At 40.0% G+C, this 27221-nt stretch overlaps 1 protein-coding gene across 2 annotated transcripts in view; it reads left to right on the forward strand.

The window, feature by feature from the left end:
* The first annotated feature begins 6178 nt into the window (after positions 1 to 6178).
* The window catches only part of MND1 (meiotic nuclear divisions 1), an 86101-nt gene continuing 65058 nt past the window's right edge, over positions 6179 to 27221 (forward strand). For both annotated transcript variants that reach the window (XR_009008277.1, XM_007189431.2), the window contains exons 1-4: positions 6179 to 6268; positions 12825 to 12890; positions 22851 to 22908; positions 26519 to 26667. Coding sequence is in view for 1 of the 2 variants with exons in the window: in XM_007189431.2 (XP_007189493.1) it covers positions 6266 to 6268; positions 12825 to 12890; positions 22851 to 22908; positions 26519 to 26667 (276 nt within the window). In the remaining variant the exon portion in view is untranslated. The remainder of the gene's footprint in view (positions 6269 to 12824; positions 12891 to 22850; positions 22909 to 26518; positions 26668 to 27221) is intronic.

Here is a 27221-nt window from a genome sequence, read left to right on the forward strand (position 1 = left end):
GCGAGCAGGGGCCACTCTTCATCGCGGTGCGCGGGCCTCTCACTATCGCGGTCTCTCTTGTTGCGGAGCACAGGCTCCAGACGCGCAGGCTCAGTAGTTGTGGCTCACGGGCCCAGTTGCTCTGCGGCATGCGGGATCTTCCCAGACCAGGGCTCGAACCCATGTCCCCTGCATTGGCAGGCGGATTCTCAACCACTGCACCACCAGGGAAGCCCCTAAGGAGCTTTTTTTAGACATCTTTTCCCTAATCGCCCCTTGCCCCCACCCCATGATGCTTTAATGCCGGAGGTATACTTTATATCTGTTTATGTGCTACAGCCCTTTGGAGGCCCATAAACCATTGTACCACAAACCATCCAAGATATTTTCATCCCCCAGGAACCAGTTTTGATATTGCCCCCATTGAGACTGATGCTCTGCACAAATGACATAGTAGTATTGTCATTTCTAACTCAGGAGATGTGGTGTGACTGAGAGGTCAATAATGTTTACTATTTCTTCCTTGAAATTGTCTCCTCTTGGTTTTTCATTCTCCTACTTCTTTTTCTACCCTGTAGACTTTTCTCTGTCTCTTTCAAATGATGTTACTTTCTTTTCCTACTTCCTTAATAAAGAAGGTTCTCCTATAGGTCCTGCTTTTCAGAATTTCAAGGAAGGGCCATGAGAAGATTGTCTTCAGTTTGGGGTGCACTCCTGCGAATTCAGGGGAAACACAGGCAGTAGAACATGTCTCTTCTCCTTGGTGGTGGTCATTCTGAGTTTGCTATTCCAAGACTGGGGTGCACACCAGAAATCTCAGAGAATGGTAATAATGGCTCAGTGACATTTGGGATACAGTTGCAACCGCACTGACCAACCCTCTCTATGTGCACTTAGCACTCATCATTCCCAAGAGAAGGTCCAGTTGGGTCAATTTATCACTGACCAGCGCCACTTTGGACACCTCAGAGGCAAATGGCCTGCCTTATGTTCATCCTACACATGTAACCTTTGGCTGAAGCACCTAGCCCTGGTCTAGACAGGCATGGCCCAGCTGGCAGAGAGTTCATTGGATGGATGTGGCAAGAACCACAGCTCTAAGCAGAAAGAATGCTGGGGGTTTAGAAACTCAGAAAGCAGCCAAGGGCCTGGGAGGCACCTGGAGCTTCAGAACATCCTCTCCAGTGAAGTTCTGTCATCAGGTCTTGTCTCTCCTGTGTTCTCTCGAGATTTCCACAAACTTCCATTCTCTTGGGCAAAAAAAGATGGGTTTGTAAAGAGTTTTAAATGCCCAAACTGAGAAGGGCACACGTCTTTAGTGGCTTTTCCTCCCTCCTGTCTCATCTTTGCTGCTTCCTCACTCCCACATAAACTATAGGCATTCATCAGAGATATTGCAATAAAGTATGATATTGCAATAAAATCACATGAAGTTTTTGGTTTGTCAGTGCCTATAAAAGTTATGCACTATACTGTAGCCTTTAATTTTTTTTTTTTTTGAGTCTCAGATTTTTTTTTTTTTAATTTTATTTATTTATTTATTTATTTATTTATTTATTTTTGGCTGTGCTGGGTCTTTGGTTCGTGCGAGGGCTTTCTCCAGTTGCGGCAAGTGGGGGCCACTCTTCATCGCGGTGCGGGGACCGCTCTTCATCGCGGTGCGCGGGCCTTTCACTATCGCGGCCCCTCCCGTCGCGGGGCACAGGCTCCAGAAGCGCAGGCTCAGCAGCTGTGGCTCACGGGCCCAGCCGCTCCGCGGCATGTGGGATCCTCCCAGACCAGGGCTCGAACCCGTGTCTCCTGCATTAGCAGGCAGATTCTCAACCACTGCGCCACCAGGGAAGCCCCTGTAGCCTTTAAGTGTACGATAGAATTATGTCTAAAAACATGTACATACCTTAATTTAAAAGTACTTTATTGCTAAAAAATGCTAACCGTCATCTGAGCCTTCAGCAAGTTGTAATCTTGTTGCTGTCGGAGGGTCTTGCCTCCATGTTGGTGGCTGCTGACTGATCAGGGTGGTGGTCACTGAAGGCTGGGGCTGCTGTAGCCATTTCTTAAAATAAGACAGCGAAGTCTGACACATCGATTGACTCTTTCTTTCATGGACGATTTGTCTGCAGCATGTGGTGCTGTTTGATAGCATTTTACCCACATAGAACTTCTCTCAAAATTGGAGTCAGTCCTCTCACACCCTGCTGCTGCTTTATCAACTGAGTTTATGTCATATTCCAAATCCTTTGTTGTCCTCTGAACAGTCTTCACAGCATCTTCACCAGGAGAAGATTCCATCTCAAGAAACCACCTTCTTTGCTCATCCAGAAGAAGCAACTCCTCATTTGCTCAGATTTTATCATGAGATTGCAGCAATTTGGTCACAACTTCAGGTTCCACATCAAACTCTAGTTCTCTTGCTATTTCCACCACATCTGTAGTTACTTCCTCCATTGAAGTCTTGAACCCCTCAAAGTCATACAAAAGAGTTGGAATCAACCTCTCTCAAACTCCTGTTAATGTTGATATTTTGACCTCTTCCCATAAACCACAAATGCTCTTAGTGGCATCTAGAATGGCAAATCCTTTCCAGAAGGTTTTCAATTGACTTTGCCCAGATACATCAGAGAAATCACTACCTATGGCAACTACAGCCTTACAAAATGTATTTCTTAATAAAACTTGAAAGTAGAAATTACTCCGTGCTCCATGGGCGGCAGAATGGATGTTGTGTTAGCAGGCATAAAAACATTAATCTCATTTTACATCTCCATCAGAGTTCTTGGGTGACCAGGTACATTGTCAATGAGCAGTAATATCTTGAAAAGAATCTATTTTCTGAGCAGTAGGTCTCAACAGTGGCTTTAAAATATTCAGTAAACCATGTTGCAAACAGATGTGCTGTTATCCAGGCTTTGTTGTTCCATTTATACAGCAGAGTCAGAGTAGATTGAGCATAATTTTAAAGGGCCCTAGGATTTTCAGAATGTTAAATGAACATTGGCTTTGACTTAAAGTCACCAGCTGCATTAGCCCCAATAAGAGAGTCAGCCTGTACTTTGAAGTTTTGAAGCCAGGCATTGACTTCTCCTCTCTAGCTATGAAAGTCCTAGATGGCATCTTCCAATAGAAGGCTGTTTTGTCTACATTAAATATCTATTTGTTTAGTGAAGCCACCTTCATTAATTATCTTAGTTAGATCTTCTGGATAACTTGCTAAAACTTCTACATCAGCACATGCTGCTTCGCCCTGCACTTTTATGGAAACAACTTCTTCCTGAAACCTCATGAACCAACCTCTGCTAGCTTCAAACTTTTCTTCTGCAGCTTCCTCACCTCTCTCAGCCTTAATGGAATTGAAGAGTGAGGGCCTTGCTCTGGATTAGGCTTTGGCTTCAGGGAATGTTGTGGGTGCTTTGATCTTCTATCCAGACCACTCAGGCTTCCTCCATATCAGCAATAAGGCTGTTTCGCTTTCTTATCATTCATGTGTTCACTGGAATAGCAATTTTAATTTCCTTTAAGAACTTTCCTTTGCATTTACAACTTGGCTGTTCAGTGAAAGAGCTTAGCTTTCACCCTGTCTCTGCTCTCGACATGCCTTCCTCACTAAGCTTAATCATTTCTAGCTTTTGATTTAAAGTGAGAGATGTGTGACTCTTCCTTTCACTTGAACACTTAGAAGCCATTGTAGGGTTATTAACTGGCCTAGCGTCAACATTGTTTTGTCTGAGGGAATACGGAGCCCCAAGGGAAGGTAGAGAGACAGGGAAATGGCCAGATGGTCGGTGAGGCAGTCAGAACACACACAACATGTATCAATTCAGTTCTCTGTCTTATATGGGCATGGTTCATGGTGCCCCAAAACAATTTCAATAGTAACATCAAAGATTACTGAACACAGATCACCATAACAGATATAATAATGATGAAAAAGTTTGAAATATTGTAAGAATTACCAGAATGTGACACAGAGACACAAAATGAGCAAATGCAGTTGGAAAAATGGCACTGATAGACTTGCTCGACACAAACCTTCAATTCGTACAAAACGCCGTAGCTGCTAAGTGCGGTAAAGTGAAGCGTGATAAAACAAAGTATGCCTGTATCAGCACATCTTTGCCTCAGGCTTTGTTATTCCACGAACTCAAACTAAGGCAGAAGATACCGGGTTCCTGGGTTCCTGGTCTAGAAGGAAGGTACTGGGTTACAGATGGGCATGTCCCTTTCGCCCTGCAGACTCCTTGGATATGGGGAGTGATGAGGCTGGAGCGGGGCCAACATAGCCCCAGAGCAAGGTCTAGGGCAAGGGCCAGTTGCCCAGTTGGAAGGGCAGCACTGACTGGAATATAAACTGCTGACGGGTGTGGCCTGTCTGCTTCATCCTCACATATTCGGCCAACAGCAGATATTCAAATTTTTAAAAATGAAATTAATGTGTGCTTAAGGTTTTTGTAAAACATGAATTTGTTCAATAAACAAATGCCATTCAGGCACTATGACAAATGCTAAATTGTGGATTCATGATCCAAATGTTATGATGCTACAAATATTTATTTGCTTTCATACTTAACTCATATAATACATACATCTGCCTGCCCCATAATGTTGCAAAACTTGGAGCGTCTCAAGACATCTGAATGGAATATCAGATAATTTCAGAATTCTATTGGTGAAAATAGTAAATGCGAAAGCACTACTTGATGCAAGTAAAGATTTTTCAAAGTAAAATATCCTTTCTTTTTTTCGCCTGAAAACCATATCTAGATATCCCTAAGTAAATGACAAGATGGTATTCTTGAAAACCTGGTCCATTTATTTAATACACATTTATTGAGTGTTTATCACGTGCCAGGCACTGCGCTAGGCCTTGGTGATACCAAATGGTTGGCTTAGTCTCTGCTACAGAAATGAGTTTGATACTATAGGGAAGTTGTCCAAGTTAATAATTACAAAATGAATCTGGGATGCTGTGATAAAATGACAGAGACCCTTTCCTCTTGTGGGGGGTGGCATGAGGAAGCAGAGAGAAAAAGACTCCTGGAGGCTACCCCTGAGCTATTGAAAGGATGGGTAAGAGTTACCCAGGTGAAGAAAAACTGTTCTTGACAAGCAGATGAGTATGGCAGTCTGAGAGGAGATAAAGGCAAGGCTTCCCACAAATGCCACTTTTATGGTTTTTGACAACTCTACATAGCACCAGTAATAACTTAATATTTTTCTTAAATATCACTTTAATTTTTAAAAATTTTTTACTGACATACCTACTTCAGCTATATCTTAAGCAATACATGAGAAATCTAGGGTATGGTGTGTTAATTATACATTTGCTAGTACTAATATTAAAACACTTACTATATGGATACCCTTTTACTCTCTTAAAATCATCTCATCAATTGAATTGTATTGAACTGTAGGAAAAACAAAATGGAACTCTTGTTTAATTTAATATACCCCTTACCCTGCAACAGGAGATAATTCGTTTTAGATGCCACTTTTTTTCCTAGTAGAATTACTATACTTTAAAATGGTTCAAAATAACGTACAATAACCTTCAAAGCAACGGAAAAGTCTGAGTTTTCTGGCACCTTGAGGCAAAGGGACCCGAGCTTTTGATCTTAATCCCCATCAAGTAATGAGGCAGCATACTTTCGACCGTTTTGATTTGAAATTCATTCTCTTGTATTAAGAAAACAAAACAAACAAAAAACCTAAAGCAAAGGCAGACATACAAAGGGATTTTTAAAAGCTGGAAAAGCAGTGGATATCGATGGGAGAGAAGATGAGGCGTAAAATTAGAAAAGAGAAGAAAGTCCGCCCCAGACCAGGCAAATCCGCATTGATGGAGGCAGCGTTTCCTTCTCCAGCAGCCAAACTGCCTCTGTTTTTTAAGGCAAACTTAGGCCGCGTTTCCGCTGAGCGAAGAAAGAAGTCAAGGCGAGGGCTCGACTTTCTGAAAAAAAAAAGGAGTCACAGTCAGCACGCAGGACCGAAGAGGCGGAAGCAGCTGGGAGACCCTGCTCGCCAGCATCTTGAATCGACCAGGACGGACCGGCGGGCAACCAGGCCCCGCCCCCAGGACAGGCCTCGCCCCACCCCGGCCGGCCGGCCGCTCGGCGGAGCCGCCAGGGGTCGCTGCGCGCCGTCTGGGCGACAGCCGGTCTCTCTTCCCTGCCTCCCCTTCGCTGCTCCGCCCCCGGGGCGGTGTCGGCGCCAAAATCAAACCCGCCTGGGCCCGCCCCGCCCCTCGCCGCGCTTAGGCCCCGCCGCTGGAAGACGCGCAGCCCGCGCAATGGTAAGAGCAAGGGGATCGCTCCTCGGTCCCCCTCCTCCACAGTGGCCCGGCTGCAGAGCCCCTCGGCTGCGTGCCACGCGGGCCCGGCGTTGGCCCCCGGGCGGGCTGCAGAGGCCGGCTACCCCGCCAGGTCGACGCCAGGGCCGCCCGGCGCTTTCCGGCTCCCGCCGCCTGAGCCCCTAGGCTGAGGCGCCGCGCTGGGATCCCCGTCCTTGTGCCCCCCGCCTCCCTCCCGGGCGGGTCAGGTTAACTACGGGCGTTCGAGAACGTGCCCCGAGTGTCTCACGAACTCAGCAGTCTGTCAGCAAGGCCAGGAGTCACTTCAGAAGCGGTGCCCAGGCTCCCCGCTTCCGGCCACCAAGGCGCCGCCCCCGGTGGAGAACAGGGAACGGGTGTCGGCGGGCAGCGCCGGGGGGTTCCGGGGGCCCGAGGAGCTTGCTTGATCTTTGAAGATTGAGTGGTTTGGAGCGTTGTAGCATTTAGAGCCCATTTCAGTATTGCTCACAATTTCCAAAGTGACCTAACAAATCTTCATTTTATGCCAGTTAGAGGATTTCTGTGAAAATGCGTTGGTTTTTACGAAGGGCAGGGCTGCCCTTTTGTGCTTCCGGAGTCGCTTTATTAGGGAAGCACCGTACCGACTTCGTCTTCCTTGCATTGCCTGATGGGTTAAGTCCTGGTTAGATTCCAAATCGTCTCTTTCTCTTTGTGAATTTAATGTCTTTCTGCTCATCAAATCATTTTCATAAACCTTCAAAGTTTCATCCCCCACCCCCTTCTGTTGGCAGAGAATCAACGTCTAATGAAGTGGATCTAAGATTTTAATATCTTAATTAAGTGGCCGTTATTTTGCCAAGCTGGTGGTGGACGGAGATATATAGGTTGTACGATGTTTATTTGAAGATTCTTGTCCAGATGTAATCAAAACTGATAACGGTTTCTTTGTGGTTAAACTAACAACCCAGCCACCTGGGCATAAAATGGTGTAGGAAGCCAAACAGGCTCACACTTAAATCTGGTACCAGTGTTCCGTGATACCATATTTCTCCTTTATAGAGTTACTGGCCTGATAGAACTGACTACTGAGTACTATGCAGCCCATATGCATTAATTTTTTTGTTTTTGTCTTTTTACCTAATATCTCTCTACACCTACATACCTTCTAATACTAAATGGTTTAATGTGCTATTAACTCTTTTCTGATGTTTACCGCTAGTAATGGAGAAACATGGAACAAGTTAGAATAAAACTTTTTGTAAGAGACATACTTCCTATTTTTCATGTATTATTAAGAACTAAGTTTAGTGTTATGTTGATCAAAGATAACTTTTGTTCTTTTTCCTGATTGTGAATTAATAGCTGTTTGTTTTGATTTTGGTTGCGCTTGCTGGGTAAACAGTTGTTATAAGTCCAAGCATATTTTTGGAATTGGAGAAATGTGGTATGGTCTGCCACTTCTGAGGGCAGCGATTATCATCTACTTTTAATTTTTCAAAATTGTATTAGTGATCAACAGGGCTGACTTTAGGAAATTTTTTTGCGGGAACTTAGTTCCCCAACCAGGGATCGAACCCGTGCCCCCTGCAGTGGAAGCGCAGAGTCCTAACCACTGGACCACTTAGGATTTCTTTAACTCCTAGTTGGAGAAGTTTCCTTCATTGTCCTCAAGTCAAATTTTGAGGCCACTTACTTACTAATTTGAGTGTATCTCTAACTCATACTACGAGGAGATGTTCTTTAATCCTAAGTATTATATGAGCCCTTGTTGATTTTTTGGAGAAATTTCTAAATATGAAGTAATAAGGCTTCCTTTTACATTAGTTACTTTAATTCTGGCCATGATACTCTCCCACGGTGGTTAGCAATGAAAACTCTTTGTAGTGGTGAAGGAGACTGATGAATAAATTAGCCTGAAATCAGTGTTAACGGATGATACAGCTCATCCATATTTCTTTTTTTTTTTTCATCCATATTTCTTGAATCACTTTCATAAGCTGTTGAGCTGAGTGATAAGAGTTTTCCTAAAACAGTGTGCCCTCAGGACATTAGATTCTCCTCATTGCCTGCCTCTGCGTGGCAGATTCTTGCAGAGTCCAGGGTCTCTCAGGGAGCAGTTTATAATAACACAATGTTAGGAGCCTTTTCTAAAGCTTTGGCTCTATTTTCCACTGATGCAGCCACAGACTAAATTCCTAAAGGGGTTCTCATTGCCCCACAGTGCCCCTAACTTAACCTTCAGATTCTGGGCTGAGAGAAACAGTGTTTTCAATCCTGGGGCACAAAGCACCTCAAGATTTTTAAAATATGAGGCCAAGGGACCCCATTTCAGAGATCCTGATTCATTTCTTATGGGATGTGCCTGGGCATCAGCAGTTTTAAAAGCTCCTGAGATGATTCTAATCTCTGTGTATGGCAGTTTGAGACTAACTGGACTAGAGAAATAGCTGAATGGGCCTTCTAACTGAGTGTGGATATCTTGCTTTATTCAGATACTGCAGAAGCCAGTGTGAAGGGAGGCTAATAACGTAGTACTGAACTCTAGCTCTCTACCCTGGGTTTAGTGAACATGTCTTCGTAGTGTATGGTTTCTTGGAACTGAGATTCCTCTGGTTTATCTCTCCAAGTAAGGCAATAAATGGTTATCACAGACTTCCTTATTATCAGTTCTCCCTGAAATGTATTTATGGGAGTGCAGAGGGGTGTTGTGGGATTTGGGAGTCTGAACGGCCTCAAATTTTAGATACATGGTCCTGAAATTGAGGGCTGGTCTTTACAACTGCTCTTCTAACCTGGCACTAACCTCTGGGAAGGCAAAGGCAGTTCATGTTCTGAAGAACTCTTTTTGTTTTGTTTTGCTTTGTTTTATTGAATGAAAGAGTCTTTAAATGCTATAGTACTTTACAGTTTTCAAGTTTCACACATATGATTTCATATAATCCCATAATAACCCTGTTCTCCCCCCACCCCTATTTTGCCCCTCCCCACAACCTTCTCCCCGCTGGTAACCACTAGTTTGTTCTCTATATCTGTGAGTTTGCTTCTTTTTTCTTTTATTACTAGTTTGTTGTATTTTTTAGATTCCACATATAAGTGATATCATACAGTGTTTGTCTTTCTCTGACTTATTTCACTTAGCCCTCCAAGTCCATGCATGTTGCCACTTTTTTATGACTGAGTCATAAAAATCTATTTGTGTGTGTGTGTGTGTGTGTGTGTGTATGTATATATGTATATAAGTACATATGTATATGTGTATTATACATATACCACATTTTCTTTATCCATTCATCTGTTGATGGACACTTAGGCTGCTACCATATCTTGGCAAATGTAAATAATGCTACTATGAACACTGGGGTGCATGTATCTTTTTGAATTAGTGTTTTTGTTTCTTTGGGATATATACACAAAGGAGTGGAATTGCTGGGTTATATGGTGGTTCTATTTTTAATTTTTTGAGAAAGCTCTGCATTGTTTACCACAGTGGCTGCACCAATTTACATTCCCACCAAAGTGTACGAGGGTTCCCTTTTCTCCACATTGTCACCAATTTGTTATTTGTGGTCTTTTTGATGATGGCCATTCTGACAGGTGTGAGGTGATATCTCACTGTGGTTTTTTTGTTTGTTTGTTTCGTTTCGTTTTGTTTGTTTTTGGGGGTTTTTTTTTTTTGGCTCTGTTGGGTCTCTGTTGCTGCATGTGGGCTTTCTCTAGTTGCAGCGAGCGGGGGCTACTCTTCATTGCGGTGCACGGGCTTCTTATTGTGGTGGCTTCTCTTGTTGCAGAGCATGGGCTCTAGGCGTGTGGGCTTCATTAGTTGCAGCTCAAGGGCTCAGTAGTTGTGGCGTGCGGGCTCAGTAGTTGTGGCACACGGGCTTAGTTGCTCCGCAGCATGTGGGATCTTCCCGGACCAGGGCTTGAACCCGTGTCCCCTGCATTGGCAGGCAGATTCTTAACCACTGGGTCACCAGAGAAGTCCTCTTTGCGGTTTTGATTTGCATGAGAGGAAGGTGTTTTAGATAGAACAACATTTTTAAAAAGGCACAGAAATGGGAAAGAGCATGCTGCAAGTGGAGAATTACAAGTAGTTTTTGTATTACAGCTTAAATTGCTCAGTTCTTCATGTTGTTATGGTAAATTTGAGGTGGGGAGTGGTACCTGTGAGAGATAAGTTGGGGTCAGGTGACAGAAGGCCTTGTATGTCATTCTAGGGTGATTGGATACTTCTGGATGGTTGAGAGTTTTAAGCAAGGGAGTTTTAAGCAAGGGAGAGGCATGGGTAGGCATGGCAAAGGAGAGGTTTGCTTTTTGGCAGCGTGGAATGTGGCTGGAGGGTGGGACAAAGCATGGTTAACAGACTGCAGGTATGTAGTAGGGAACAGACAATGAAGGCCTGAACTAAGGTAGAGGTAGTAGGGATGGAGCAGACAGGATCGATTTGAGAAACAGTTAAGCTCTGAAATTGGCAGAACTTTGTGATTGGTTGGATGTGGAGTTAAGAGAGATGAAAGAACCTAGGGTGACTGCCAGGCCTCTGGCTAGGGTAACAAGGTAGAATCTAACTGAACTCAAGATCCAGAACAGCAGGTTTGGGGAGTAGATGTGGGAGAGGAGGGGTCAGTTTAGACCTCCTGAGTTTGACGTCTATTCAGCAGACAGGTAAGTACGTGAGATTGGAGCTCAGGCGCCCACTTAATCCAATGATATAAAGATCTGAGTTCTCAGCATAGGTGTTTGTTAAAACCATGAAAGCAGGTGAGATTAAAGAAAAGGTGTGAGGAGGGAGGGGATCAGTAGAGAAAGAACCCTGGGGAACTGCAGTATTTAAAATTGTGGACAGAGGGAAAAGAGAAAAAGTTAAACTTTGAGGCTACTTATTTTACCTGTGCAACTCATCAAGGAACATTGGATAATTTGCTGTGAAAAGGGGTTAATGGGTTTCTAGACCATGTACTCTGGAATGCATTCAGAACGGCAATTCCAAATTCCTTTCCCTGTCTAGTGTAGGCTCTCGTTTCTGATGGAGTTTATGGTTGGATAGGTTTATTATTGTTGGTTTATTTATGTCTGCTTTTTATGTGGTATAAAGTATTTTAAAGTTCTTACTAAACAATTTATGTTCCTCTATAATCCCATGTAATTTTTAAGAAAGATGCAGATTACTTCAGAAACATTAGTGTGGAAGCCTCCATGAGAGTACTAGAGATTATGGTTCTCGTTCTCTTTTGTTATTTTCTGTGAATATTTGCATTGAGGAAGTTTGGCGTTTTGAAAATTCAGGCTTTAGCTTTAGGTATATACCCTATATAAAATATATGGTAAAATTTATTATTAAAATACATTTCAGTTACATCTTTTTAAAAATATTTATTTATTTAATTTTATTGTTTATTTTCTTTATTTTTTTGGCTGCGTTGTGTCTTAGTTGCGGCACGCGAGATCTTTTTCATTGCGGTGCATGGGCTCTTCATTGTGGCCTGCGGGTTTTCTCTCTCTAGTTGTGGCACGCAGGCTCCAGAACACGTGGGCTCTGTAGTTTGCGGTATGCAGTCTCTCTCGTTGAGGCACGCGAGCTCAGTAGTTGTGGTGCGCGGGCTTAGTTGCCCCGCGGCGTGTGGGATCTTAGTTCCCTGACCAGGGATCGAACCTGCATCCCTGGCATTGGAAGGCAGATTCTTTACCACTGGACCACCGGGTATGTCCCTCAGTTCCATCTTAATTATCTTAATTTCAAGTTAGCTAAAGGGTAGTGACAGGATAATAATAACCTGAAGTAGGCTTTCATTTTCTACTTGGACATGGTTTTCCTTCCTCCAGCCTGCCCTCCACAATGCTACCTAACTCTTATCGTGTCACTCCCTGCTTTAGAAATTGCTCAGTAGCTCCTCGTGGCCTGAAGTAGAGTCTGCTCTCTTTGGCTAGACAGTCAGCCTTCCATAATCTGGCCCCAGACAACCTTTCTCATCTCATCTGCCACTCCACTTGTATAATAATCGTCCCTGAGTGTTTGTCGTTCTGGAGCATTCCATGTACTTCTGTAACACTGTGCCTGTGTGTGATCTGTCCAGGACACCCTTCTCACCATTTCTCAACTTGCCAAAATCCTGTTCATCTCTAGGCTTCCTAGCTAACCCTCCTCCCTTTCCAGGGTGGAATTAATTTATTCTTTCCTGGGTAGCAATTTGTACATGTACCTGTTCGTTAATTATAAGTAGTTATGTCTATTTATTTTCCTTGAGAGATTAAGTCTTTTGAAGGTAAATACAGTGACTTATTGGATCATTTGATAAATATTGAACTTCTACAAAATGCCAGGCACTGTCTCAGCCGCAGTTCTTATTATTATACTGGCAGCACCTACCACAAGGCTTGGCATAAAGTAGTAGAGTTGTTAAAATCCGTCTTGAGGCCTCGCTCTGAGAGTTATTAAACCTCTTGGTCTCAGATGAGACCATGCATTATTTCTGATAATGTTTTGAACCAAGTTGTCTTAAAAAGCATTGTTTTTGTTTTTGTTTTTAATTGCACTGTTTACTTTTTAACTTTTGTGCTTTAGTCGAAGAAAAAAGGACTAAGTGCAGAGGAAAAGAGAGCCCGCATGATGGAAATATTTTTTGAGACGGTAAGTCGTTTTCCTTAAGATTTTTAGTATTTTGTGTAATTTTCTCCTTAAATTTATGTCATCCAGTGTTAACTGTACCTTTTTTTATTAGAAATCAATAGTGAACAATTTCCTAAAGAATGAATAAAATTCTACAAACACTTGTGGTTCCTGTGAGCTGTGGAGCATGAAAGAATCCTATCCCAGGATTTGTAGAGTCTCTTCTATCCAGACTGCCCTATACTCTGGCACCATAATTAACTTTCTGAAGCATATATTTGATTGTGTCCCCTTTTACCTGAAAATAGTAATGATAATAGCTCACATCTACTGAGTGCTTCCTAGGTGCTATTCACTATTCTAAGCACTTGGTGTAGTTATCTGATTTTATCCTTTTTAACCCTCTGAGATCCTCATTCTACAGATCTGGACATCTGAGACACAGCCTAAGATACCAGCCCTGGATCTCAAAACAAGAAGTGATAGTACTAGGATAAAAACCCAGGGGGGATCATCTGATTATAGAGATAGTGCTAAATACAGCCTCTTTACATTTATAAGCCTGCATATGGTATAACACATATGTGATGGTACATAGCCTCCTTAATTTATTCCAGTTATTCGTGCCTGCCACTAACAGGAAATATGTTTGAAGTTTCTGCTCCTAAGTGGCAGAACCAGGATTCAAACCCAGTCACCTGGCTCTAGAGCCTGTTTTCTTCACACGTTGCTGTACAATGGCTTTTCTTGCTTCCAGATTAAAATCCAAACTTTTGACCTACAAAAATATTAATTTCTTACGTCTTACCTCTTGACAGGACCTTCAAAGTCTGGTTTGGCCCCAACCTACTGGCTATTTTCATTATTTACAAATATCAATATGAAGAAAGTGGGGAAAACAGCAAAATAGAATGTAAAATTAATAAGTAATGATAATACTTGACATTTTCATTTTGATAATGCAGATTCTCAGTGAAACAAGTGAAATATTGTGGGCACTTTTTTTTTTAACTGTTTGCCCTTTAAGCGAAATCTTACTAGTCTTACTTACATACAATGACTTACTAAAAGTCATTGGCAATTCAGAACAGAGTATCATATTAATAATGATGATATGATTAGGATGATAAATTGATAAAGTTTGTAGGTAAAGATTATGACTTTATTCTGCTGAGTAGAAATATTTTTCCTATGGTCTTAGAGTAAGAAAAGTAGATTTAATTCCTAGCAGGCAGTGGAAAGCTGGGGAGAGTGGTGAGGGAAATTAATTTGTTCTTTATGATATTGTTGGCTGTTTTTGATTAAAATTTTTTCAGCTCTGCTCTCAATGACAATAAGACACTAATGACTAGTTACCATGACTATAATGAGTATTAGAGGTTAAAGAAGTTCAATAGTCAATGAGTTTTTAGGTAAAGATAGGAATTAATTGTATTAATTGATTTCAGTTCATATATTCCTCTACATATTAATTCATATGAATACATACATAGATTTATTTGAAGTTACTAATTCTTTGCCTGTTACACTTAGGAAGAACATGGCCACAGTACAGCTCAAAGATAGAGAACTTGTACCTGAAGTCTGTTTTACCTAATAGCTTTGTGACGTTAAGCAAGTTACTTGACCTAAGTCTCAGTTTCTTCATCTCTTAAAAAGGCTAATAATAATTGTACCTAGTTCACAAAGTTGGTATGAGGATTGAATGAAATAATCTGTGTAAAACATTATAATGCTCAGGTCATAAGTGCTTAATTAAAAGTTATCTAACTTTATAACTGTGTGTCTTCCATGGTATCTTTACACATAGTTTTTTGTTTTTGAGAGCTAGAACCATTGTGTTCATCTCTCCTTTATTATCTCTGTTTAATGTAGGGGAGAACCAATATTTACTTGAGACCATTTTCTCTGTCCACTTAAATGACCACTTTGGTCCTGAGGCTAGTTCTTTGCAAGCCCATTTATCTACATAGCAACCCCACTGGTGCAGCCAGTATGTATGGGGCTTTTCCTTGATAACCACATCTAGGCAGCTGTCTCAATGAGTTCATGTTCTTTTTCCTAAGGTATTTGCGAATAGGTTTGATTAACTGGGTTTTTTTAAACTCATTAGAGGCCTGAAGTTAGTAATTTACTGCATGTTCTCTGAGACCCTGCAGAATTCTCTTCTTTTTTTTTTTTTAAACATCTTTATTGAAGTATAATTGCTTCACAGTGGTGTGTTAGTTTCTGCTTTATAACAAAGTGAATCAGCTACACATATACACACGTTCCCATATCTCCTCCCTCCCGCATCTCCCTCCCTCCCACCCTCCCCATCCCACCCCCCCAGGGGGTCACAAAGCACCGAGCTGATCTCCCTGTGCTATGTGGCTGCTTCCCACTAGCTATCTATTTTACATTTGGTAGTGTATATATGTCCATGACACTTTCTCACCCTGTCACATCTCACCCCTCCCCCTCCCCATATCCTCAAGTCCATTCTTTAGTATGTCTGTGTCTTTATTCCCATCTTGCCACTAGGTTCTTCATGACATTTTTTTTTCCTTAGATTCCATATATATGTGTTAGCATACTGTATTTGTTTTTCTCTTTCTTTTTTTTTTTTTAAACATCTTTATTGAAGTATAATTGCCTTACAATGGTGTGTTAGCTTCTGCTTTATAACAAAGTGAATCAGTTATACATATACAATATGTTCCCATTTCTCTTCCCTCTTGCATCTCCCTCCCTCCCACCCTCCCCATCCCACCCCTCTAGGTGGTCACAAAGCACCGAGCTGATCTCCCTGTGCTATGCAGCTGCTTCCCACTAGTTATCTATTTTACATTTGGTAGTGTATATATATCCATGACACTCTCTTACCCTGTCACATCTCACCCCACCCCCTCCCCATATCCTCAAGTCCATTCTCTAGTAGGTCTGTGTCTTTATTCCCATCTTGCCACTAGGTTCTTCATGGCCTTTTTTTTTTTTTTCCCTTAGATTCCGTATATATGTGTTAGCATACTGTATTTGTTTTTCTCTTTCTGACTTACTTCACTCTGTATGACAGACTCTAACTCCATCCACCTCATTACAAATACCTCCATTTCATTTCTTTTTATGGCTGAGTAATATTCCATTGTATATATGTGCCACATCTTCTTTATCCATTCATCCGATGATGGGCACTTAGGTTGCTTCCATGTCCTGGCTATTGTAAATAGAGCTGCAATGAACATTTTGGTACATGACTCTTTTTGAATTATGGTTTTCTCAGGGTATATGCCCAGTAGTGGGATTGCTGGGTCGTATGGTAGTTCTATTTGTAGTTTTTTAAGGAACCTCCATACTGTTCTCCATAGTGGCTGTATCAATTTACATTCCCACCAACAGTGCAAGTCCCTTTTCTCCACACCCTCTCCAGCATTTATTGTTTGTAGATTTTTTGATGATGGCCATTCTGACCGGTGTGAGATGATACCTCATTGTAGTTTTGATTTGCGTTTCTCTAATGATTAATGATGTTGAGCATTCTTTCATGTGTCTGTTGGCCATCTGTATATCTTCTTTGGAGAAATGTCTCTTTAGGTCTTCTGCCCATTTTTGGATTGGGTTTTTTGTTTTTTTGTTATTGAGCTGCATGAGCTGCTTGTAAATCTTGGAGATTAATCCTTTGTCAGTTGCTTCATTTGCAAATATTTTCTCCCATTCTGAGGGTTGTCTTTCGGTCTTGTTTATGGTTTCCTTTGCTGTGCAAAAGCTTTTCAGTTTCATTAGGTCCCATTTGTTTATTTTTGTTTTTATTTCCATTTCTCTAGGAGCTGGGTCAAAAAGGATCTTGCTGTGATTTATGTCATAGAGTGTTCTGCCTATGTTTTCCTCTAAGAGTTTGATAGTGTCTGGCTTTACACTTAGGTCTTTAATCCATTTTGAGTTTATTTTTGTGTACGGTGTCAGGGAGTGTTCTAATTTCATACTTTTACATGTACCTGTCCAATTTTCCCAGCACCACTTATTGAAGAGGCTGTCTTTTCTTCACTGTATATGCTTGCCTCCTTTATCAAAGATAAGGTGACCATATGTGCGTGGGTTTATCTCTGGGCTTTCTATCCTGTTCCATTGATCTATATTTCTGTTTTTGTGCCAGTACCAAACTGTCTTGATTACTGTAGCTTTGTAATATAGTCTGAAGTCAGGGAGCCTGATTCCTCCAGCTCCATTTTTCGTTCTCAAGATTGCTTTGGCTATTCGGGGTCTTTTGTGTCTCCATACAAATTGTGAAATTTTTTGTTCTAGTTCTGTGAAAAATGCCTGTGGTAGTTTGATAGGGATTGCATTGAATCTGTAGATTGCTTTGGGTAGTAGAGTCATTTTCACAATGTTGATTCTTCCAATCCAAGAACATGGTATATCTCTCCATCTATTTGTATCATCTTTAATTTCTTTCATCAGTGTCCTATAATTTTCTGCATACAGGTCTTTTGTCTCCTTAGGTAGGTTTATTCCTAGATATTTTATTCTTTTTGTTGCAATGGTAAACGGGAGTGTTTTCTTAATTTCACTTTCAGATTTTTCATCATTAGTATATAGGAATGCAAGAGATTTCTGTGCATTAATTTTGTATCCTGCTACTTTACCAAATTCATTGATTAGCTCTAGTAGTTTTCTGGTGGCAGTTTTAGGATTCTCTATGTATAGTATCATGTCATCTGCAAACAGTGACAGCTTTACTTCTTCTTTTCCGATTTGGATTCCTTTTATTTCTTTTTCTTCTCTGATTGCTGTGGCTAACACTTCCAAAACTATGTTGAATCATAGTGGTGAGAGTGGGCAACCTTGTCTTGTTCCTGATCTTAGTGGAAATGGTTTCAGTTTTTCACCATTGCGGACGATGTTGGCTGTGGGTTTGTCATATATGGCCTTTATTATGTTGAGGAAAGTTCCCTCTATGCCTACTTTCTGCAGGGCTTTTATCATAAATGGGTGTTGAATTTTGTCGAAAGCTTTCTCTGCATCTACTGAGATGATCATATGGTTTTTCTCCTTCAATTTGTTAATATGATGTATCACGTTGATTGATTTGCGTATATTGAAGAATCCTTGCATTCCTGGAATAAACCCCACTTGATCATGGTGTATAATCCTTTTAATGTGCTGTTGGATTCTGTTTGCTAGTATTTTGTTGAGGATTTTTGCATCTATGTTCATCAGTGATATTGGCCTGTAGTTTTCTTTCTTTGTGACATCTTTGTCTGGTTTTGGTAGCAGGGTGATGGTGGCCTCGTAGAATGAGTTGGGGAGTGTTCCTCCCTCTGCAATATTTTGGAAGAGTTTGAGAAGGATACGTGTTAGCTCTTCCCTAAATGTTTGATAGAATTCGCCTGTGAAGCCATCTGGTCCTGGGCTTTTGTTTGTTGGAAGATTTTTTTTTTTTTTTTAAACAACAGCTCCTGTTTATTTTTTATTTTTATTTATTTATTTTATTTATTTTTATTTATGGCTGTGTTGGGTCTTCATTTCTGTGTGAGGGTTTTCTCTAGTTGCGGCAAGTGGGGCCACTCTTCATCGCGGTGCGCGGGCCTCTCACTATCGCGGCCTCTCTTGTTGCGGAGCACAGGCTCCAGATGCGCAGGCTCAGCAACTGTGGCTCACGGGCCTAGTCACTCTGCGGCATGTGGGATCTTCCCAGACCAGGGCTCGAACCCGTGTCCCCTGCATTGGCAGGCAGATTCTCAACCACTGCACCACCAGGGAAGCCCTGTTGGAAGATTTTTAATCACAGTTTCAATTTCAGTGCTTGTGATTGGTCTGTTCATATTTTCTATTTCTTCCTGGTTCAGTCTCGGTAGGTTGTGCATTTCTAAGAATCTGTCCATTTCTTCCAGGTTGTCCATTTTATTGGCATAGAGTTGCTTGTAGTAATCTCTCATGATCGTTTGTATTTCTGCAGTGTCAGTGGTTACTTCTCCTTTTTCATTTCTAATTCTATTGATTTGGGTCTTCTCCCTTTTTCTCTTGATGAGTCTGGCTAATGGTTTATCAATTTTGTTTATCTTCTCGAAGAACCACCTTTTAGTTTCATTGATTTTTTTGCTATTGTTTCCTCATTTCTTTTTCATTTATTTCTGATCTGATCTTTATGATTTCTTTCCTTCTGCTAGCTTTGGGATTTTTTTTGCTCTTCTTTCTCTAATTGCTTTAGGTGCAAGGTTAAGTTGTTTATTCGAGATGTTTCCTGTTTCTTGATGTAGGCTTGTATTGCTATAAACTTCCCTCTTAGCACTGCTTTTGCTACATCCCATAGGTTTTGGGTCGTCGTGTCTCCATTGTCATTTGTTTCTAGGTATTTTTTGATTTCCCCTTTGATTTCTTCAGTGATCACTTCGTTATTAAGTAGTGTATTGTGTAACCTCCATGTGTTTGTATTTTTTACAGATCTTTTCCTGTAATTGATATCTAGTCTCATAGCATTGTGGTCGGAAAAGATACTTGATGCGATTTCAATTTTCTTAAATTTACCAAGGCTTGATTTGTGACCCAAGATATGATCTATCCTGGAGAATGTTCCATGAGCACTTGAGAAAAATGTGTGTTCTGTTGTTTTTGGGTGGAATGTCCTATAAATATCAATTAAGTCCATCTTGTTTAATGTATCATTTAAAGCTTGTGTTTCCTTATTTATTTTCATTTTGGATGATCTGTCCATTGGTGAAAGTGGGGTGTTAAAGTCCCCTACTATGATTGTGTTACTGTCGATTTCCCCTTTTATGGCTGTTAGTATTTGCCTTATGTATTGAGTGCTCCTATGTTGGGTGCATAAATATTTACAATTGTTATACCTTCCTCTTGGATCGATCCCTTGATCATTATATAGTGTCCTTCTTTGTCTCTTGTAATAGTCTTTATTTTAAAGTCTATTTTGTCTGATATGAGAATTGCTACTCCAGCTTTCTTTTGATTTCCATTTGCATGGAATATCTTTTTCCATCCCCTCACTTTCAGTCTGTATGTGTCTCTAGGTCTGAAGTGGGTCTCTTGTAGACAGCATATATATGGGTCTTGTTTTTGTATCCATTCAGCCAGTCTGTGTCTTTTGGTGGGAGCATTTAATCCATTTACATTTAAGGTAATTATCGATATGTATGTTCCTATTCCCATTTTCTTAAATGTTTTGGGTTTGTTATTGTAGGTGTTTTCCTTCTCTTGTGTTTCTTGCCTAGAGAAGTTCCTTTAGCATTTGTTGTAGAGCTGGTTTGGTGGTGCTGAACTCTCTCAGCTTTTGCTTGTCTGTAAAGGTTTTAATTTCTCCATCAAATCTGAATGAGATCCTTGCTGGGTAGAGTAATCTTGGTTGTAGGCTTTTCTCCTTCATCACTTTAAGTATATCCTGCCACTCCCTTCTGGCTTGCAGAGTTTCTGCTGAAAGATCAGCTGTTAACCTTATGGGGATTCCCTTGTGTGTTATTTGCTATTTTTCCCTTGCTGCTTTTAATATGTTTTCTTTATATTTAATTTTTGATAGTTTGATTAATATGTGTCTTGGCGTGTTTCTCCTTGGATTTATCCTGTACGGAACTCTCTGTGCTTCCAGGACTTGATTAACTATTTCCTTTCCCATATTAGGGAAGTTTTCAACTATAATCTCTTCAAATATTTTCTCAGTCCCTTTCTTTTTCCCTTCTTCTTCTGGGACCCCTATAATTCGAATGTTGGTGCGTTTAATGTTGTCCCAGAGGTCTCTGAGACTGTCCTCAGTTCTTTTCATTCTTTTTTCTTTATCCTGCTCTGCAGTAGTTATTTCCACTATTTTATCTTCCAGGTCACTTATCCGTTCTTCTGCCTCAGTTATTCTGCTATTGATCCCGTCTAGAGTATTTTTAATTCCATTTATTGTGTTTTTCATCGTTGCTTGGTTCCTCTTTAGTTCTTCTACATCCTTGTTAAATGTTTCTTGCATTTTGTCTATTCTATTTCCAAGATTTTGGATCATCTTTACTATCATTATTCTGAATTCTTTTTCAGGTAGACTGCCTATTTCCTCTTCATTTGTTAGGTCTGGTGTGTTTTGACCCTGCTCCTTCACCTGCTGTGTGGTGTTTTGTCTTCTCATTTTGCTTATCTTACTGTGTTTGGGGTCTCCTTTTCACAGGCTGTAGGTTCGTAGTTCCCATTGTTTTTGGTATCTGTCCCCAGTGGCTAAGGTTGGTTCAGTGGGTTGTGTAGGCTTCCTGGTGGAGGGGACTAGTGCCTGTGTTCTGGTGGGCACGTCCACATCTGGTGGTGTGTTTTGGGGTGTCTGTGGCCTTATTATGATTTTAGGCAGCCTCTCTGCTAATGGATGGGGCTGTGTTCCTGTCTTGCTAGTTGTTTGGCATAGGGTGTCCAGCACTGTAGCTTGCTGGTCGTTGACTGAAGCTGGGTCTTGATGTTGAGATGGAGATCTCTGAGAGATTTTCGCCGTTTGGTATTACGTGGAGCTGGGAGGTCTCTTGTGGACCAGTGTCCTGAAGTTGGCTCTCCCACCTCAGAGGCACAGCCCTGATGCCTGGCTGGAGCACCAAGAGCCTTTCATCCACACGGCTCAGAATAAAGGGGAGAAAAAAATAGAAAGAAAGAAAGAGGATAAAATAAAATAAAATAAAGCTTTTGGGAGGTCTGACGTCTTCTGCCAGTGTTCAGTGGGTGTTCTGTAGGAGCAGTTCCACGTGTAGATGTATTTCTACTGTATCTGTGGGAAGGAAGGTGATCTCCGTGTCTTACTCTTCCGCCATCTTGCCCCTCCTCCCAGAATTCTCTTTTAACAGTTTATTCCCAGATGCGCAAAAATTTATTTCACACTCTAGAACCAATGACTTAGTATGTTCCTTAATTTACTAAATCTTAAGTGTACTGAGATGAAGTTACTTTTTTCAACATTTTATTATTAAAGATGAAAGAATTTCACTGTGAATACCTATATGCCCAGCTTAGATTCTCCGTTATCATTTTATACTCTACTTGCTTTATCATATATATATATATATTCATCTATCCATTCCTTTATCCATCTATCAATTCATCTTTTTTGCAGGGGGTTGTATATCTGGGCTACTGGTCTTTTGTCTGGTGTGTTTTGTGAATACTGTCTTCCAGTCAGTCTTTTCAGTTTCTTAACAGTGTGCTTGGATGAGCAGAAGTTTTAAATTTTTATGATGTCTAATTTCCATCCTATTGAAGTTACCTTTTCAAGTTTTTATTGGAAGAAATAGATCCCAGCTTTCCATAACAATAATCACAATAATTCTGTTCTAATTGCTGAATACTTCAGTCTTTTCAAATATTTCACTCTTATTATCCAAGTTCTTTTTACCGGTTCAACCAAAGCTTATTACAAGAAGAAAGGAGTATTCTGCATAGATTTTTTTTCCAACCATAAGATTAAATATTCTCTGTGTATATCTTCCCATAATGTTTTGCTTTGCATGTGGTGGACATGCAGCATGTATAGGAGAATGACTGATAGGCAGCCATAAATTGTATGTTTTTCTTACTTAGGTGTGGCTCTTCCATGAAACCTTAAATGTAAATAAATCTTGACAGCTGTCTGTTTTGCTTTTAGTTAGAACTGCTAATCTGTGATATATGGTATATGCTAAGCAAAGTACTATTTGTGTTTTCTTCAAATCAAAGTGTCAGAGAAGCTGATTATCTCATGTTAACAAATGATTCATCATAACTAGATTTTATACTTCATTGGGAAGATGTTCTTTGCATTCTGCCCTCCAGTTACTTTAAAGAATTGTATGTTCATGCAAAATCTGTCCATTTTAGGTTCTGTTTAAGGTATTGAACAAGATAATTACAGTTTCTTCTAGCTCTAAAATTCTCGATTCTATTGCACTATTCACTTCCAGTCATAGTTTTTTAGTACAATATTTTATAAACATAATTATGGTAAATATAAATATATAGTAGAAAATAAATGCATGTTTTTCATCTTTCAACTCTTTTAAACAGAAAGATGTATTTCAATTAAAAGACATGGAGAAGATTGCTCCCAAAGAAAAAGGCATTAGTAAGTATCAAAAAATGTGCCAGAATGTTTTGGTAAATACCCGTCATCTTTCCTGCAACAGTCTTTCACTTCATGGAAACGTAAATTTTTAGAGATGAAGAATGTTTATAAAAGTCCCTATATAGGACTTCCCTGGTGGCGCAGTGGTTAAGAATCCGCCTGCCAATGCAGGGGACACATGTTCAATCCCTGGTCCGGGAAGATCCCACATGCTACAGAGCAACTAAGCCTGTGTGCCACAACTACTGAGCCTGCACTCTAGAGCCCGTGAGCCACAACTGCTGAGCCCGTGTGCCACAACTACTGAACCCCATGCACCTAGACCCCATGCTCCACAACAAGAGAAGCCACCGCAATGAGAAGCCTGTGCATGGCAACAGAGAGTAGCCCCCGCTCACCACAACTAGAGAAAGCCCACGTGCAGCAACAAAGACCCAACACAGCTAAAAATAAAATAAATAAATTAAAAAAAAAAAGTCCCTGTATAATGTTTGTGGGCCATGACCATGATTCTTGTGTTTGAAGTATCTGCTCTAGGGAAACTAAAGTGGAATATGCATGCATGCCTGTGTGCGTGCACACATACGTATACATACACACAATTATACACATTTATTTATTTATGGGTATAATTTACTTCAAAAGAAGTAAAAACTTCTTCATGTATGTTCTGGTACTTGTTAAATGTGATTTACATAGTGTATTAGTTTTCTACAGCTGCTGTAACAAATTACCATAAACTTAATTTCTACTTCACACAGTAGAAATTTATTTTCTCATAGTTCTGGAGGCCAGAAGTCTAAAATCAAGGTGTTGGCAGGGTTGGTTCCTTCTGGAAGCTCTGAGGGAAAATCCATTTTATGCTTCTCTCCTAGCTTCTGGTGGCTGCCCACAGTGCTTGGCTTATAGACACATCATTCTAATCTCTGCCTCTGCCTTCACATGGCCTTCCCCATTTTTTTTTCTCCTCTTCTGTGTCTTATAAGGGCACGTGTCATTGGATTTGGGACCCACCCTAAATCCAGGATGATTTTATCATGAGGTCCTTAATTACCTCTCTATAGAACCTTTTCCAAAGTAAGGTCACATTCACAGGTTCTGGGGGTTATCTTTTGAGGGGTCACTACATATGATACATATTTTTTTAAACCTTACTTTCTGATTATATAAGCTATACATGTTATTTTAACAGATTTGGAAATTATAAAGAATATAGTAAAAATAAAAGTTGTTCATAATCCCTCTGTTCTGAGATCACCACGGTTAACATTTTGGTGTATTTTGATATCTTATTCTTAGGTTCTGTTTATCTGTGTTTGTATGTATCTGTCCATTTCTCTGAGAGGGAACCATGCTGCATGTACAGTTTTGTGTTCGTGTATTTTTCCATATACCATCATATCATCTACACTTTCCTATGTCATTTGCTTTAAAAAAAAATGACTTACAACATCTGCCTCTCCTAATGTTTCATTCTGTGGCCACCCACTGTGCCATAATTTGTTTAGCCCATTAGCTATTGTTGACCATCTAGGTTGTTACCAAACTTTGCTGCTAAAATTAATGTGTAATTAACATGCCATCCATAAATTTTTTCTAAGACTTACTTTTTAGAGTATTTTTAGGTTCACAGCAAAATTGAGAGGAAGGCACAGTATTTCTCCTGTACTTCCTGCCCCCACACATGCATAACTTCCCCTATTATCAACATCATTTACCATCGTACATTTGTTACAGTTGACAAACCTGCATGGACACATCATAATCACACTATGTCCATAATTTACATTAGTATTCACTCTTAGTGTTGTACATTCTATGGGTTTGGACAAAAAGTATAATGACATGGATCCATCATTATGGTGTCATTATGGTATCATACAGCATATTTTCACTGCCCTAAAAATCCTCTGTGCTCCTCCACCTATTCACCCCTTCCTCTCCCCCTGCTGTAAACTTTTTTCCACATCTCATATTACTTCATTAGGAAATGTCCCCAGAAATAGAATAGAAAAAGAGACTTGTCTAGTTTTAGGCTTTTTATGTGTGTTCTCAAATTGCCTTCAGGAAAGGCTATTATACCCAAGTTTGTTTCTCAGAACTATTTTCATTTTTAGAATTCTTTGACATTTCATTTCAGTTTGTACTTCTTTATAAATGAGGTTGAATGTTTTGCATTTGGTGTAGACTTTATTTTTTTATTTATTAAATCTTTAACTATTTAATAGATTTTATTAAATTGGGGGATCTGCTGTAGGAAAAATTAAAATGGACTTTAAAATACGGATAATTTCTTGGTATAGTTTTACTTAATAGAAAGTAAGAATGGTTTATAATTTCAAACATTTGTGAAATATGACTTTGTATTTTTACATGCTATTTTAAAAACTCTTTTCTGATATTTAATCTTACCCCTAACCATAACATCCAATATATTTATTTATTTATTGTTTAATTTTACCTAGTAGTTTTGTTTTAGTTTCCTTAGCAAGAAAGGTAATACATGTTCATTGTTGGAAAAAAATACGAAAAATAAGCAAAAAGAAGGAAATAAGAATTGCCTCTTAGCCTTAATTCAAGATAACTACTGTCACATAAGTGCATACTGTCTTTTAACTTACTTTTCTATATATTACATTTTGGATGTATATATATCCAGGCCATTAAATATTTTATAACGTAAATTTAATGAATGCATTGTATATCATTACAAAAAAAATACTTTTGAGTCCCATTATTGTACTGATTTCCAGGGTTTTGCTATTGAAAACAGTGCTTTGACAAGCATCCTTATACATATCCATCATTATTTTCTTTAGCTGAATTTACAAAAGTGAAATTTCTGCATAAGAGATGTGCATAAACCTAAGGTTTTAGGTACATATTGCTACATTTTCCCACCCATGTTGAGAGTACCCATTTCCCTGAATCCTTTATTACAATTTTTAGTGTTTTAAATTTGGTAGTCAAGAAATTGTATCTCATGCTTTATTTTGCATGTCTTCAATTATTAGTGGGTTTGAACATTTTTCTTGTTTATTGATGATATTATTACAAATATCGTACATTTTTTAAAATATTTATTTATTTAATTTATTTTTTTGGCTGTGTTGGGTCTTAGTTGCAGCATGTGGGCTCTTTGTTGTGGTGCGTGGGCTTCTCTCTAGTGTGGCGTGCAGGTTTTCTCTCTCTAGTTGTGGTGCGTGGGCTTCAGGGCATGTGTGCTCTAGTTTGCGGCACGCAGGCTCTCTAGTTGAGGCGCGCGAACTCAGTAGTTGTGGCACGGGCTTAGTTGCCCCCGGCATGTGGGATCTTAGTTCCCCAACCAGGGATTGAACCTGCATCCCCCCTGCATTGGAAGGCGGATTCTTTACTACTGGACCACCAGGGAAGTCCCTGACCATACATATTTTATAGATGCCCATTGATGTATTTTATTTTTCTGTTGGAGTATTTGTCTTCTTTTGTTATTATTTTTAAAAGCTCCTTATTTATTAACTTATTGACTCAATCTGTAATATTTATTGCAAGTGTTTCCCCAGTTATTGGCCTTTTAATTTGATTTATAATGTGTCTTAATATGAAGTCTTTAAAAAATTATCTCTCCTAGCTGCTATGTCAGTAAAAGAAGTCCTTCAAAGCTTGGTTGATGATGGTATGGTTGACTGTGAGAGAATTGGAACATCTAATTATTATTGGGCTTTTCCAAGTAAAGCTCTTCACGCCAGGAAACGTAAGCTGGAGGTTCTGGAATCTCAGGTACGCCACCACAATTTAAAATAATAGATTTGCTTTGTAAGAAAGAAATTTGTTTTACTTAATCCTCTTTCATTTAGTGGCTTCCGTTAAATTTTTAACATGCATTGTGGTACCATGACAATAACCCCATAACCAAGGTGGCTACTAAGTGACTAATGGGCAGGATACACTGGACAAAGGGATGACTCACGTCCCATGTGGTATGAAGCAGGAAGGTGCAACGTTTCATCACGCTGCTCAGAATGGCATGCAATTTAAAACTTATGAATTGTTTATTTCTGGAATTTTCCATCTAATATTCTCAGACTGTGATTGACCACAGGTAACTGAAACCATGGAATCTGAAACCACAGATGAGGGGACTACTATATAGGCAAGGAATGAAACTTTAGGGAAAGGGGCTGTGGACTTGTTTTGGGGTGAAGGGAGAAAGAATCCCGATTTTTCTGGAAGATAACAAGAACAGGAAAAGTTAATCAACAATAGTAAAGTAAATTAATTTCTCTCTGTTTAGAGGTTATGTGAGATTGTGTTTCTTCACTGGAAAATCCTCC

This window comes from Balaenoptera acutorostrata, chromosome 5 (genome assembly GCF_949987535.1).
Source record: "Balaenoptera acutorostrata chromosome 5, mBalAcu1.1, whole genome shotgun sequence".
Classification (NCBI taxonomy): Eukaryota; Metazoa; Chordata; class Mammalia; order Artiodactyla; family Balaenopteridae; genus Balaenoptera; species Balaenoptera acutorostrata.